At 41.5% G+C, this 14,202-nt stretch overlaps 1 protein-coding gene across 1 annotated transcript in view; it reads left to right on the top strand.

The window, feature by feature from the left end:
- Positions 1-14,202, top strand: part of LOC147009514 (uncharacterized) — a 55,444-nt gene that overhangs the window by 1,314 nt on the left and 39,928 nt on the right. Inside the window, exons 3-4 of the mRNA XM_085861269.1 lie at positions 9,298-9,360; positions 9,467-9,607. Coding sequence (XP_085717395.1) covers positions 9,298-9,360; positions 9,467-9,607 — 204 coding nt within the window. The remainder of the gene's footprint in view (positions 1-9,297; positions 9,361-9,466; positions 9,608-14,202) is intronic.

A 14,202-nucleotide genomic window follows, 5' to 3' on the forward strand; every position in this document is an offset into this window, starting at 1 on the left:
TACTGTGTCGTGTGCACAGGCGAAAATCGTCAGTTATCTCCCCCATCCCCTTTGCGGGGGGGGGGGGTGTTTTGTAGCACATGTGTAAAATTTTGGTGGAGATTGGCCCAAGTATTTTTTTGTTTTTTTTAATTCCCCTTTGATTTCCAAACCCACAGAGAATTGCTTTATTACCTCCGCCATCGGAGGTGAAAGACGTTATGTTTTCACCCCTTTCTGTCTGTTTGTTTGTTTGTTTCTGTACATGATATCTCAAAAAGTTGTGGATGGATCCAGATGAAAATTTGTGGACAGGTCCGGTGTGTGACAAGGACGAACTGATTAGATTTTGGTGAAGATCCGGATCCTACTAATATAATTTTTTAAATGATTCTTCACCATTGAGAGATTGGGCCAAAAACGATATAGAGCACAATATCTCAAAAACTTGTGGACGGATCCGGATGAAACTTGGTGGACATGTTGGGTGTGTAACAAGGAAGAATTGATCAATTTTGGTGAAGATCCAAATCCGGATCCAGTTCTCATAATTTTTTAAGTGATTCTTCACCGATGAAAGAGCGTGCTGAACCGATATAGAGCATGATATCTCAAAAGTTGTGGACTGATTCAGACGAAACTTGGTGGACAGGTTGGGTGTGTAGCAAGGACTAATTAATTTGATTTTGGTGAAGATCTGAATCTGAATCTGGAAACAAGAGTTATTTAATTTTTTTAATGATTCTTCACTATTGAGAGATATAGTACTGTATAGCATATTTCAAAAATGTATTGGTCCTGATATGTTCTCGTGGATCAGGCATTACTTGGCGGAGATATGTGCTCTACTGAGTGCCCTTCTAGTTTTATATTGTCGGATGATCCCAATAGAGAGGAAGAATAAGAAGAAGAGGTAGAAGTAGGGGAGCATTTAGGATCAAGTGACCACAACATAGCATGTGCAAGGATTCTGTTAAGAGTTAGAGTTTGGGATAGTCGAGGAAGGGTATTAAATTTCAGGAAGGCAAACATTGAGGGTATGAGGAGAGAGTTGGGTGATGTAGATTGGGAGATTCTAACAATCGGACAAGCAGCGTCGGAGAAATGGGAAACCTTTAAGGACCAAATGTGTAGCGTGCAGAATAGGTACATTCCAATGAGGTGTAAAACTAGAAGCAGAAAGAGGCCAGAGTGGTTGAGTAGTGAGATAAGGAGCGCTATTGAGGAGAAGCAGTAGGCATTTATTAGGTTTAAAATAACAGTACTGGAGTTAGATTTATATCACTATCGGAGTAAACAGAGGCAAGTTAAGAAATTAACTCAACAAGCCAAAATAGAGTATGGAGAAGGACGTGGCTAAGAATATTAAGCATAATAGCAAGGCTTTATTTAAGCATTTAAGGGGTACAGGTTAGGACCAGTGTTGGTCCATTGAGGAATAGCACCAGGAGAGTAGTTTGTGATGAAGATGAGATGGGAAGGTTTATTAAACAGGTATTTTGCTTCAACATTTACACAAGAACAGTCAGGAGAATTGCCAATAGCTGAGAGTATCTATCGAGTAGGTGAGGAAGGGCTTTTACAGAAGATCCAGGTTGGAGTGGAGGAAGTAAAGGAACAGCTCGGTAATCTAAGAGTAGATAAGGCTCCGGGTCCAGATAATATGCACCTGAGAGTATTGATGGAGGTGGCTGAGCAGGTAAGTGAGATGTTAACGGATATCTTTAGTAGTTTATTTGGAGAGAGCAATTGCAACACTGTTATTTAAGAGAGTGTCCAGAAAAGATTTGGGGAACTATAAGCCTGTTAGTTCAACTTCAGTTGCTGGGAGTGTTGGAAATGTTAATTCGGACCCTGATGAGGAGCCATTTAAATACATAGAAACTAATTAAAGGCAGTCAGCATGGGTTTTCCAATGGTAGGTCTTGTTTATTTCACAAATCTTTTAGAGTTCTATGAAGCAGTTTCTGATTGGGTGAATGAGGAAATGGCAGTGGACATTGTATATCTGGACGAGTGGTCTCCAACCAGTCAATCCCAGATTATTGAACAGTTGATCTTTCAAAAATAAACATAATTTTTTTTTAATACAGAGAGAGTGGGAAAGCCTAGATTCTGTACATTGGGCGTACTTATAACAACTGTGGCCGCCGTGGGTGCAAATGCAAACTGCTGGAGAGTTTTTTTTAAAAACCAAAAATAAAAAAGAACCCACAGGCCAATCAGAAATTCTTTGCTTTATTAAAACGAACCAATTATCCATCGGTGATGCAATCACTGCACTGCCACAGCCACCATACAGTTGTCAATTACTCATTGTCAAACCACTGAAACATGGAATAAGCTGGTTTCTATTTTTTTTTTCTTGTCAGCATTTCATTTTCTCTTGTTTCGAGGATGAATTTCCTGAAGGCAAAATTACGAGCAAGGAGCTATGGCCGTCTCAGAAGAGGGCAAAAACCTACAATTTCCACCAGGAATGGGAAAGTGAATTTCTTTTTACAAATGTCAGACAAGAGCATCTGTCACATTTGTCACCAGAGTGTAGCCTTGAGTAAAAGAGGTAATTTTGAACAGTATCACAAGACAATGCATGCAAAAGTTCAAGAAAATTTTCCTTTAAACAGCATGATTCAGACCAAGAATGTTGTGGAGTTAAAGCGAATTTTGAAAGTTCAACAGTCACTCTCTTCAAAAACTGTAGCTAAAGGCAAGGTGTCTAAACACAGAGGTGTCTTTTTGCATTCGCCATCTGCTGGTGAAACATAAGAAACCATTCACTGAAGGCAAAGTTATCAAGGAGGCCATGTGGTTGCTGCCGATACCTTGTTCAAAGACTTAACAACAGCCATCAAGAGCATGTCGCTTGGCACTTCAACAGCAGACAGAAGAATTGAATTGTTGTCCAATGACATATTTCAGTAAATACAACAAGACTTATCAGGCTGTGACTGTTTCTCACCACAGTTTGATGAATCAGTGGACATGATGGATCCTGCCCAGCTGATCGTTTCCATTCACATGGCATTCACAGACTCAATAACAAAGGAGGACCTTTTCACTCTTTTGCCACTCAGAGGACAAGAGGCGAGTTACAACGAATTAAAAAGGTATGCGACTGAGAAAAACATTCGGATCAAGAAAATGGTTTCAATCACAACTGATGGTGCACTGGCAATGCTGTGTGTCAATGCAGGCTTGATTGCTCTTTGAAGAAATTATCCTGAATTCCCCTCCTTTGTGAATTACCAGCTGTGCTATCCACCAAGAAGTGCTATGGAGAAAGGTTATTGACTTTTCTGTGTAATGACTGTCAAGATCGTCAACTCGATCTGTACCAGAGCTCTGCAAGATCCCTCGTTAAAATTGTTACTCGATGAGCTTGATGCCTCCTATGGTGAGCTCATCCTTCATGTAGATATGACGTGGTTAAGTCGAGGAAAAGTCCTCCAGAGATTATTAGGATCTGATCCCTGAAATTTTAACCTTTCTTAAATCAAGAAATGAGGTGTACAGCAAGCTGTCAGATGTGGTTGCTAGACTTGGGGTTTCTTTCAGACACAAGGGCGAAATTGAACGAGCTGAATCGTGAACTGCAGGGGAGGGACAGAGACTTGTCACATATTATAATCAATGCAGTGAATGCATTCAAGTTGAAACTGGGCCTGTGGTCCTTCCAGTTAAAGAACAACGTGACAGAGCACTTCCCAAATAGGGAGCAAATCCTACAAAATGTCAAAGAGAAAGGGTTCCATCCAAAAAAATTCTGTGACCACCTGAACCGTTTGGAAAAGGAATTTAACAGACTATTTCAGGAGGTAGACAAGATGGAACAAATCATTTTGTCTCAAATCCTTTTCTTGAAGTGGACATTTGAGAACTGACAGCAAACTTTAATCAGGTGTTTTAACAAGGAAGTGGACATGATGTGGAGATAATCACCATGCAAAATGACATAGAGCTGAAAACTAGGTCAAGGAACAAAGACTTTTGGGGACTTTTAAACAGAGAAAAGTACCTTCTTCTGACATCCTGTGCACTCAAGGTGAAGGCATACTTTGGTTCTACGCACTTCTGTGAGATGGCTTTTTCCCTGATGAAAACCATCAATTCCAAGTGTCGCACTCATCTAACAGATGCTCATCTGATGGACTGTATGAGAGTGGCCATTTCAAAATACAACCCAGACTTCAAAGCACTAACAGATAGTGTACATGCACAGGTGTCACACTAATAATAGGTGAGTGTTATGCATAGGGTACATTTTTTTTTTTTTGTGGTTTCAATGAAGTAGAATTTTATGGATTGATCTTGTGTTGCATTTAGGTTCTAAAAGTGATCTTGTGTTTAAAAAGATTGGAGACCACTGATCTAGACTTTAAGAAGGCATTTGATTAGGTACTACATAGTAGGTTGTTAGTTAAAGGTCCCATGACACACAAAAGTACTGAAATTGCATATATGTGTGTGTGTGTGTGTGTGTGTGTGTGTGTGTGTGTGTGTGTGTGTGTGTGTGTGTGTGTGTGTGTGTGTGTGTGTGTGTGTGTGTGTGTGTGTGTGTGTGTGTGTGTGTGTGTGTGTGTGTGTGTGTGTGTGTGTGTCCTATAGGAGTTTTTCATCGTGATTTCTGATCTGACAATTTTTTTCACAATACTCGTTTTGCAAAATGTAAAATTAAAAAAACAAACCTCTTTGGGAACGCCCCTAAAAATTCTGCCGAAATCTACTGAACAACGCGTAACCCACATGACGTCATCTCCAGAACAACAAAGGCTGCACGCAAATTACTCGGGTTGGTGGTATACGTGATTGTATTGGCTTCCTGTGTGTTTCCACATTCGAATGGTCGACTCAAATGCTTCGTTCATTTCTGCTTTTAAAAAATCAAACATTTGGTTTTGAATAATGGATGACATGGACTTTGATTTGTCTGGTAGCGACAATGAGTGTGAGAGAAATGAAGGATTTTGATCTGAATCGGATGGAGAATTGTCGGATAACGTAGTCGCGGGAGGTGAAGTTCAGGCAGCTGGAAATGGAATACGGCCTTACCAGTTCGAGCCCGAAGCAGGACAAGCAGAGGAAACTGGCGATGAAATTCCCGGAGTTCACGATGATCGGGAGGACATCGAAGGAAGACTCGGCAATAACAACTGGTTAGACTAAATCCTATTCGTAATTCAATAATGTAAATTCGACTTGCATACTGCTCGATATCAGAAATATTTTAGTGAGGTGACGTGATCAGCGCAGTGCAGTGGGCATGTTGCTCCGCGGCGAATGAATCGCAAGCAAGGCCAGCCCATGTCATCGGCCGTATCTCTCCGCGCATAAAACAAAGCAATCTCGCTGTCCGGATACGATGAAAACTTGTGTGCAGAACACAACTTGCGACACAATTGTCTAGAGTAGTCCAATAAATCTGACGTTCTGTTGCATTTTTATTTATTTTATTCCTGCTGTCGTCATGTAGCGCCAGTAGAAAACAATGAAGAAAAGAGAATAATAAAAGAAAGCTACAGCACGTCAGATTTATCGGACGACATTGCTTTTGATGATGGGTACTGCATCAGGTTTCAGCCTCCTCAACTTCTTCAAACTGAACAGCGAATAGAGCCCGTGATCAAAGTCACTGTCTTCGAAGTGGGCGCTGCAAATGACGCTCGTGTCGCTGGGGCCTTTCCAGTTTCCCCTCGTCAGCTTCACTTTAGATGTGCATATTCTCCGAAGATTCTCATCTTTCGGGAATACATGAAGGCTTACTTACACCGTCTTTGGTTGTATTGCTGCATCCTGCGACGATACATCTTGCAGGCATTTTCGAAAGGAAGGCTAAAACATAAAAACTTCCGCGCAACAATCACAGGAATTAAGACGATCAGTGAGATAGCAAACACATGTGCACAATGCATTTGTACGTACTTTATACGGCACGCGACGTCTAATCAATCGACTCTGAGCGAGTCGCGCTCTGGAGATGATGTCAACGGTCACGTGACTTGCGGTTTGCTGAACTCTACTTTTTTGAGGGGCAGGGCATAGCAAGTTGTGACAAGCACTACAAATGTTCGAAATATTGGTCTAATTATCCCATTGTTGATTTTATAAAAGAAACATGGGTGATTTCTTCACTAGGAAGGTCAAGTTAATATATAAATAACCAGAAACTTTTGAGTGTCATGGGACCTTTAAGGTTGAGGGCTTGTGGAGTTGCTAGTTAGGTAGCTAACTGGATTGGAAACTGTCTTTGCGATGGGAAGCAAAGACTGGCTGTGAGTACGATAGAACCAGTAATTTTCCACCATCACTGAAAACTGACGGAATTAACAGTATTTGTGACTTGAAATGGAAAACTGAATCTGACACGGAAAAAAACCAGAATATTGTGAATTACAAAAACATGTCAAGATTAGGTCCAATTACAAATGAACTATTCACTATATGGTTTTATTTTGTGTGTGATTTTCCATAAACACCCTCTTCCACAACATAAATATGAAAAGTAGTTTGAAAAAAAAATACACTGCAATTTGATGCACAAGGAATACCCTTTTATATGAGGAGCATGAGCACAGTCAAGGCTCCCGCTCATGTTAATCGCAGCTACTTCGGACAAACATCGCTGTGAATCTCTATTTCAATTGCTGGCGTTATTAAAGGCCCTGTCACACCTTGACGATTTAGCCAGCGTATGCCGATTTATGAAAAATTTGTCTAAAACGCTGGCACATGTCGAATACGTTAAGAGCGCACTGAAAAACACTGCCATACGTCGTAGTACGCTGTCTTTAAATGTTGTATTTTTGGGTTTTCCTCAAATTTTTTTCATGCTTTAAATTTTACGACGTATGCCGGCGTATGACTCACACGTTCCGCTACGCTGGCCATAAGTTGTAGGCACGTTATGCGATCGTTGACACGCGTCGAAACACGTTACTTGTAAGTTACTCATAAGTCGAAACACGTTGAGGTAATGTTTAGTGTACCCGAAACTTATTTCTAACCTATGAGTAATGTTTTGTAAGCACGCTACACGAAACGTTGTTCACACTTCGCAACACGTTACTTGAAAGTACTTCTACTACTACTACTACTACCAACATCGACATCACTAAATTCTCTCGAAATACTACTACTACTACCAACATCGACATCACTAAATTCTCTCGAACTACTACTACTACTACTAATACTACTAACATCGACATCACGGGATTCTCTCGAACTACTACTACTACTACTACTACTAATACTACTAACATCGACATCACGGGATTCTCTCGAACTACCACTACTACTACTACTACTACTACCAACATCGACATCACTAAATTCTCTCGAACTACAACTACTACCAACATCGACATCACTAAATTCTCTCCAACTACTACTACTAATACTATTACTACTACTAACGTCGACATCACTAAATTATCTCGAACTGCTACTGCTACTGACATTGACATCTACTCAACATGGAGTCTGGATAACTGATGGGTTCCTCTTGTGAAGCCCATTTGTATATACCAATTCCCCTAAACGCTGCCAATACGCCATTATACGGTAGCTGTAAGTTAGAAACACGTTCAGTAAGTTCTGTGGTCGTCCAGAAGACATCAATCAAATTCGTCGACATACGCCAATGTGCGTTTGAGATACGTTACACATAGGTTCAAAGCATGCTACACATAGGTTCAAAGCACGTTACTCATAGGTTAAAAATTAATTTTCGGGTATGCTAAACATTACCTCGACGTGTTTCGACTTATTTGTAACTTCCAAGTAATGTGTGGCCGACGTGTGTAAACGATCGCGGAGCGTGCCGAGAACTTATGCCAGCATATGCGGAACTTGTGAGCCATACGTCGAGTACGTCGTAAAATTTTTCAGCATGCTTGAAATTTCACGACGTACTCGACGTACCACGGAATATGCCAGCGTACTTCATTGTTTTTCAGCGTGTTTCTAATGTATACACAACTTACCCATACCGTATTCAATGTGTCCCAGCGTTTTAGACACATTTTCCATAGGTCGGCATACGCTGGCTAAATCGTCAAGGTGTGACTGAGATGTTGACACTTCCAATTTTCAGGCGGTTATGATTTAAACCGGCGTGCGGCAGGTTTTTAACAGAGAACGCCACGAGTTCATCGGCGATACGAGCAGCGCGCTATGACTAAGTTAAACTATCGTTGGGCATAGGTTGTGAACGCCAACAACAGGCTAAGCATTCGTTGGTATAAGTTATCTTAAACACAACGAAACGTTCTGTGCCCGTCACTAATATGTTATGCATACGACCAACACGTTATGAATACGACCAAACTTAAAAAAAACCTCAAAACCTCAGCGTCCGCCAACGTTTTACGTGCATTTTTATATGTTGCCATTCCTGGCTAAAACGTCAAGGTGTGACAGGGCCCTAAATACTGAATAAAACTCCATGTAACTAGATATATGTATATATATATGTATATATATATGTATATATATATATATATATATATATATATATATATCTATCTGGGGAGCCCAGTCAAATTGAAGTTCAATTGGAAATTCGTCTCACTTTGTTGAAAATATGATCGCCGGCGAAATCAAAATGTCGGTCATCACAAATGATTTTTGACAAAACCAAAAATACATGCAACTTTGGAGAAGCTTTATTTTTATGGTCAAAAATTGTTGAAATATGTAAGGGATTCTCTACAATAATCAAAAAGCATCATAAACAAATCTTCTGGTGTGTTTATCGTCTGCATACCTCCTTTGTAGGTGAGCATACATGGACATCGTAATCAGGATTCATTTGGTTTCAAGTGCTACATCCCATGGATCCGCTTTCCCCATTTTTCCCATTCTTCCATTTATAGGCTGTGGCATTCTTGATTGGTCAAAAAAAAACAACGCATGAAAAGCCATTGGCCAATCAAATACAACGACAAACAACACGCATGAAAAAAACATCGGCACAGCGTGTTTACTTTGTGTGTGCATGCTGTGGGGGAGTTCGCAACATGGAGTGTTGCACACGTCTGCCGGTCGACAAAATCAAAAATTTCATCACTGTCCTTGATCAGGCCATGGAACGAATGCTCAACAAATTCTTAGTTTTCAAGTTTCGTTCCATACCTCCGAGGCACAATGCAATACACAATATATAATACAGGGAAAGTCAAGAGGGGCTGGAGGAGAGGGGGCTGGAGGAGGGGCTGCGGGCTGAGAGGGGGTGGGAGGACGGGCTGCAAGCCAATGAATGGGTTTATTTTATTGTGGAAGTAAAGGTTTAAAAAAAAATTTTTCTTTTTTTTTCAGATTTTATTGTGGAAGTAAAGGTGAAGTCCGAGTTCATTGATGATTACTCCTCATGTGTCAAAGGTATGAATAACAACAATAATAATAATATAATTAATTATCCTCAGTGATAGTGCTAATCACACAAATGCATTCCTGAGTAAGAAACAAATTATCCAATGGTTTACAGGTGAACCTCATTTGGGAACGATGGAAACTTTCCAAAGTTGTTTTCAGATTTCCCAGGATGTTTTGAGCAATGAGCATATAAAGCAGGAACCATGTGATTCTCCTCCCAGGGAGTCCAGCAAAGCTGTTCAGCTGCTCGAGGGTAAGCTTAGCTTCATGGAGAACACATGAAACTGTTTATACTTGTTTTTTTTATGATTAACCCTTTGAGAACCACAAGCATCTTGAAAGTAATTTTCAGATAAAAGTCGAATTTTACTTTTAATTTGGCTGTAATAATCATGATTATAAAGCTAATTTCCTTGTATATTAAGTATTTTAGAGTTAATGCATGGGCCACATATGTCCCATAGCACAGATATTGACCAAAAAAAAATTCAGACCAATAAAAAAAAATCTGCTTCAACATTTCGGTGCTCTCCCTCTGAATAACCACTGTATAAATAAATATGTCAGCTGTTTTGTATTCTTAAGGAATCAATTGAGACTCAAGAGTATGCATGATGAAAAATACGTTATTGTAATTCAAAAAAAAAATAAAAGTAAAATTATGAAAACGACAAAAGCTGTTCCACAGTGTTCGCTACAATGTTTGCCAATGTACAAATATATGGTAATTGAAAATTGCAGGGAAAAAAATCGAGGATACCACTTTAAAGTTTTGGGACATATGTGTCTCTTGGTCCTAAAAGGGTTTAATTATTTCATTCCAAACTCTGTGGAATAACAGATCCATTAAATTGTGGTTGACCAAGTGGTCTTGTTCATCTTCACGAGACAGCAATATAATTGATTGTAAAATACCCAGAAATCTTTCTGTACTTTGATCATTCCTGAGTAAAGGCCAGAAATACAGACACATAAAGCCAAAATTGAAAGGTCTGTTTCACTAAATACACACTTTATAAATATCATTGGAAATAACTAATCAAGTGAGGATACTGGGATTTGATAGGTTTGAAAGACAGGTTTATGATGATCTAAACATGTGAAATGAGAGGTGTATTCAAGTTCTTTGCATCACGCCAAACAAATCGCTCACAACCCATTCAAAATCTTGTGATCGAGTTCCACAATGTTACCCTCGCCTTCACCATTTTGGATGACTTACTGTGGAAGTATATATCCCTGACAATATCTGCTGCTCTTCCTTCGCTCCAATTGGTTCTTCTGACCACGTCCTTATTAAAGTGGACATCTCTCTGGCTGTTATCAGAGAACCACCTCACCGCCGTCGAGTCTGGCATTTCACTCAAGCCGACTGGCAGGGTCTCCGAGCAGCCATCAAACTTACAGACTGGTCTCCTATCACTACTTTCTCAAACATCAACTCATCCTGGGAATTCTTTCAAAGAAACTTGCTCTCCCTCATGCACAGATTTATCCCCTCTCGTGTTCAGTTGTCTTACCCTTCCTCCCGCCCTTGGTTTACTGAAGCTTGTGGCGAGGCAGTTGTCCTGAAACAACTTGCCTTTGCCTCATGGAAAGCAAACCCAACTGAGGGCAATCTCAGTTCTTTCCACAAAGCTCGGAACAAGTGTGTAGCTACCCTCAGGAGAGCCAGAAAACAACATCTTTCTCATCTCAAGTCTGAACTCTCAAACCTCTCTCCCTCCTCAAAATCCTGGTGGCGTTTAATCAAATCTGTTTCTGGTGTATGTTCCCCCTCCATCCCCTCCCTTACCTCAAATGGCCGCACTGCTGATTCCACACGTGATAAAGCTGAATGTCTAAACTCGGTGTTTGCAGCTAAATCTTGTGTCCCAAACCCATCACTATCTCTACCCACTTTACCCAGTCGCACCCAACTGTCCCTGGACTCTGTATCCTTTTCTCCTGACAAGGTGGAGAGCTTGCTTTCAAACCTCGAGTCAGATTCTGCAACCGGTCCAGACGGCATCAGCCCACGTGTCCTCAAAGCCTGCTCTTCTGCTCTTGCTCACCCTCTCTCTGTTCTATTCACCCTCTCATTTTCCCAAGGTCATCTGCCATCTGCTTGGAAATCTGCTAACATCACTGCACTGCATAAAAAAGGTGCAAAAACAGATCCCTGTAACTATAGACCAATCAGCCTTCTCCCAATCATCAGCAAGGTTATGGAATCCATCATCGCTTCCAGACATGAAATCCTTCCTCTTCTCCAATGGCTTGATTTCCAATCATCAATTTGGTTTCAGACCAGGTCACTCTACCCTAGATATGCTGCTACTGCTCTCCCATCAATGGATGGAGGTCCTCAATGCCAGACAGGAAATCCGAGCCGTATCCCTGGACATATCACGTGCTTTTGACACAGTCTGGCACCCTGCCCTACTCACCAAACTCTCTTCCCATGGTATTCAAGGCCATCTCCACTCATGGCTCGCAGACTTCCTCTCCTGTCGCAGTCAACGTGTGGCCCTAAATGGAGTTCTTTCATCCCCTCTTCCTGTGCAGGCTGGAGTTCCTCAAGGTAGCGTTCTGGGCCCTGTTCTTTTTCTGGTTTTCATCAATGATCTCTCGGACTCTCTGGAAAATCCTCTATTTCTCTTTGCCGATGACTCAACCCTCTGCCGTACCATCTGTCATCCCTCAGACCGGCAAGCAGCAGCTTCTTCGCTCACTGCAGATCTGGATAAAATCACAAACTGGTCCAACACGTGGAACATGTCTTTCAATCCAGACAAATCTCACACTCTCACTATGTCTCTTCGAAAGGACCGTTTACAAAACCCCCCATCCACTTTCTCAACAATCCTCTGGAAGAAGTCTTTTCTTTCAAGCTTCTGGGTCTCACTATCTGCCATGACCTTTCCTGGGAAAGTCACATTTCCAACCTTGCCTCAAAAGCCAGTCGCCGACTGGGAATCCTCCGTCGTGCAAAGTCCTTCCTCGGCCCTCTTGAGCTCCTGACCACTTACAAAGCTTTTGTCCGTAGCCTGATGGAGTACTGCTCTCCCTCTCTGGGCTGGTGCTCCTGCCTCCCACCTTTCTCGACTTCACGCTGTCGAAACCAGGGCTTTTAAGATCATTGGCATCTCCCGCAATGAAGCTGAGTCTTTGGGCCTCTCACTCAATCACCGCAGGTTGGTCGGTGGTCTTTCTGTCTTCTACCGACTCCTCTCCAGCCTTGCCCCCCTGCTCTCTCTGCGATTTGTCCCAACCACATTTCCACAGGGGCGCTCCAAGGTCCGCCAACAACCCCCTTCTGGTAAAACTACCAAAATCACGAATCACTGCTCATCTTCACTCTTTCATTCCTCTTTTTCCCGCCTTTGGAATAAACTTCCTCACTCTATTCTTTCCCATTCTTCCCTTCAGGCTTTCAAAACAGCTGTTCACCACCACCTCTTATCTTCCCCCATCCAAATCCTCGATCTTTTCTACCCCCGATAATCCACCCAAGCCCACTTCCTTCAATTCTCCTGCTTTCCTTCCTGAAAGTCCCTTTAATGTCCATCTTCCCCTCGCCATGTTCCCCGTCCCATCCCCATCCCTCTCCCTTCCACAGTTCACCTGTGTCTGTTCCCCAATGTTTTGTCCCTTCCACTCCCGCCCCTCTTGTCTCATGCCTCCTTGCTGTGAGTTGTGTGTTAGCTCTCATACGAGCCTCGACCAAGGTATAAAAAAAAAAAAAAAAAAAAAAAAAAAAAAAGTACTTTCTGCAACTCAGTTATGTAAAGCCTGTATCTCACTGGGCTGCGACAGCTCGCGACTAGTTGGAGACACCAAATTGCGATAAAACAGCGATAATTTTCACTTGGAATCACACTGAATTTATACTAAAACATATTTGCGTATGTCTCACGAATATCGCACGAATGTCCCACGAACTCCCGGCAAAATTTGGGATGAACTTCGCCTGGAGTTCGCATACATGTCACACGACATTCGCGCGACGTTCAGGTGACAAAACTGAGAATTTTTTGGCATATGCAACTGTTGCGCAACGATCACACGACGGTCGTGCGACCATCGCGCAAATGTCGTGCAACAGTCGCACGACAGCTGTGTGTGACAATTGAGAAATCGGGACCATATGTATATGAGGCCTCTCCCTTCCAGCAATCATATTGTCATCAGACGTCAAGCGAGATGGACCGCAGTGAAGAAGTGCAGAACCTGAGAGGTTGTTGGACTCTGTTAGAGTAGTAGTAGTATACGGCAAGTTTATATATAGTAGTATACGGCAAGTACTGTTAGAGTAGTAGTAGTAGTAGTAGTGCTTTTACTCAGAACAAGGGAGAAAGAGGACAGACAATGCTGGTTTTACAATTTGGACTATGAGTTTTTTTTTTTTGTTGTTGTTGTTTTTATAGTCATATCTGGATTGAAATATTGTGAATCTATCTACATTACATTGCATGGATAACATGTGGATTTCTATGTATATATTAAATTGAGTAGACAATACATTGTGCAAATTTCTGATTAATTTCTTTTGAAATAACAGAACAACATATTGTAGCAAAATACTTCAATAAATGAATCATGACCTTAGTTATGTCGCAATTTCTTCCGAAAATATTCTCGATTGAATCGCAGTTTTGTCGCGCTCTCAGGGGTCCCAGGACAGATTATCATTTTTTTCTCCAATCAGTCACAATTTAGTTTCATAGGTCGCCAATCCCTCAGGCCGAGGTCACATTTGCCACGGCGGCTGTGGGGTCTCTAAAATCTACGGCCACTAGCAATTATACGGCGGCCGCAGGATTTCCACGGTCACACAATGTAGCAGTCACATATGTTTTTATTTTT

Source organism: Eptatretus burgeri, chromosome 17, assembly GCF_056783735.1.
Source record: "Eptatretus burgeri isolate ZD-2024b chromosome 17, Ebu_testis_v1, whole genome shotgun sequence".
Taxonomy (NCBI): domain Eukaryota; kingdom Metazoa; phylum Chordata; class Myxini; order Myxiniformes; family Myxinidae; genus Eptatretus; species Eptatretus burgeri.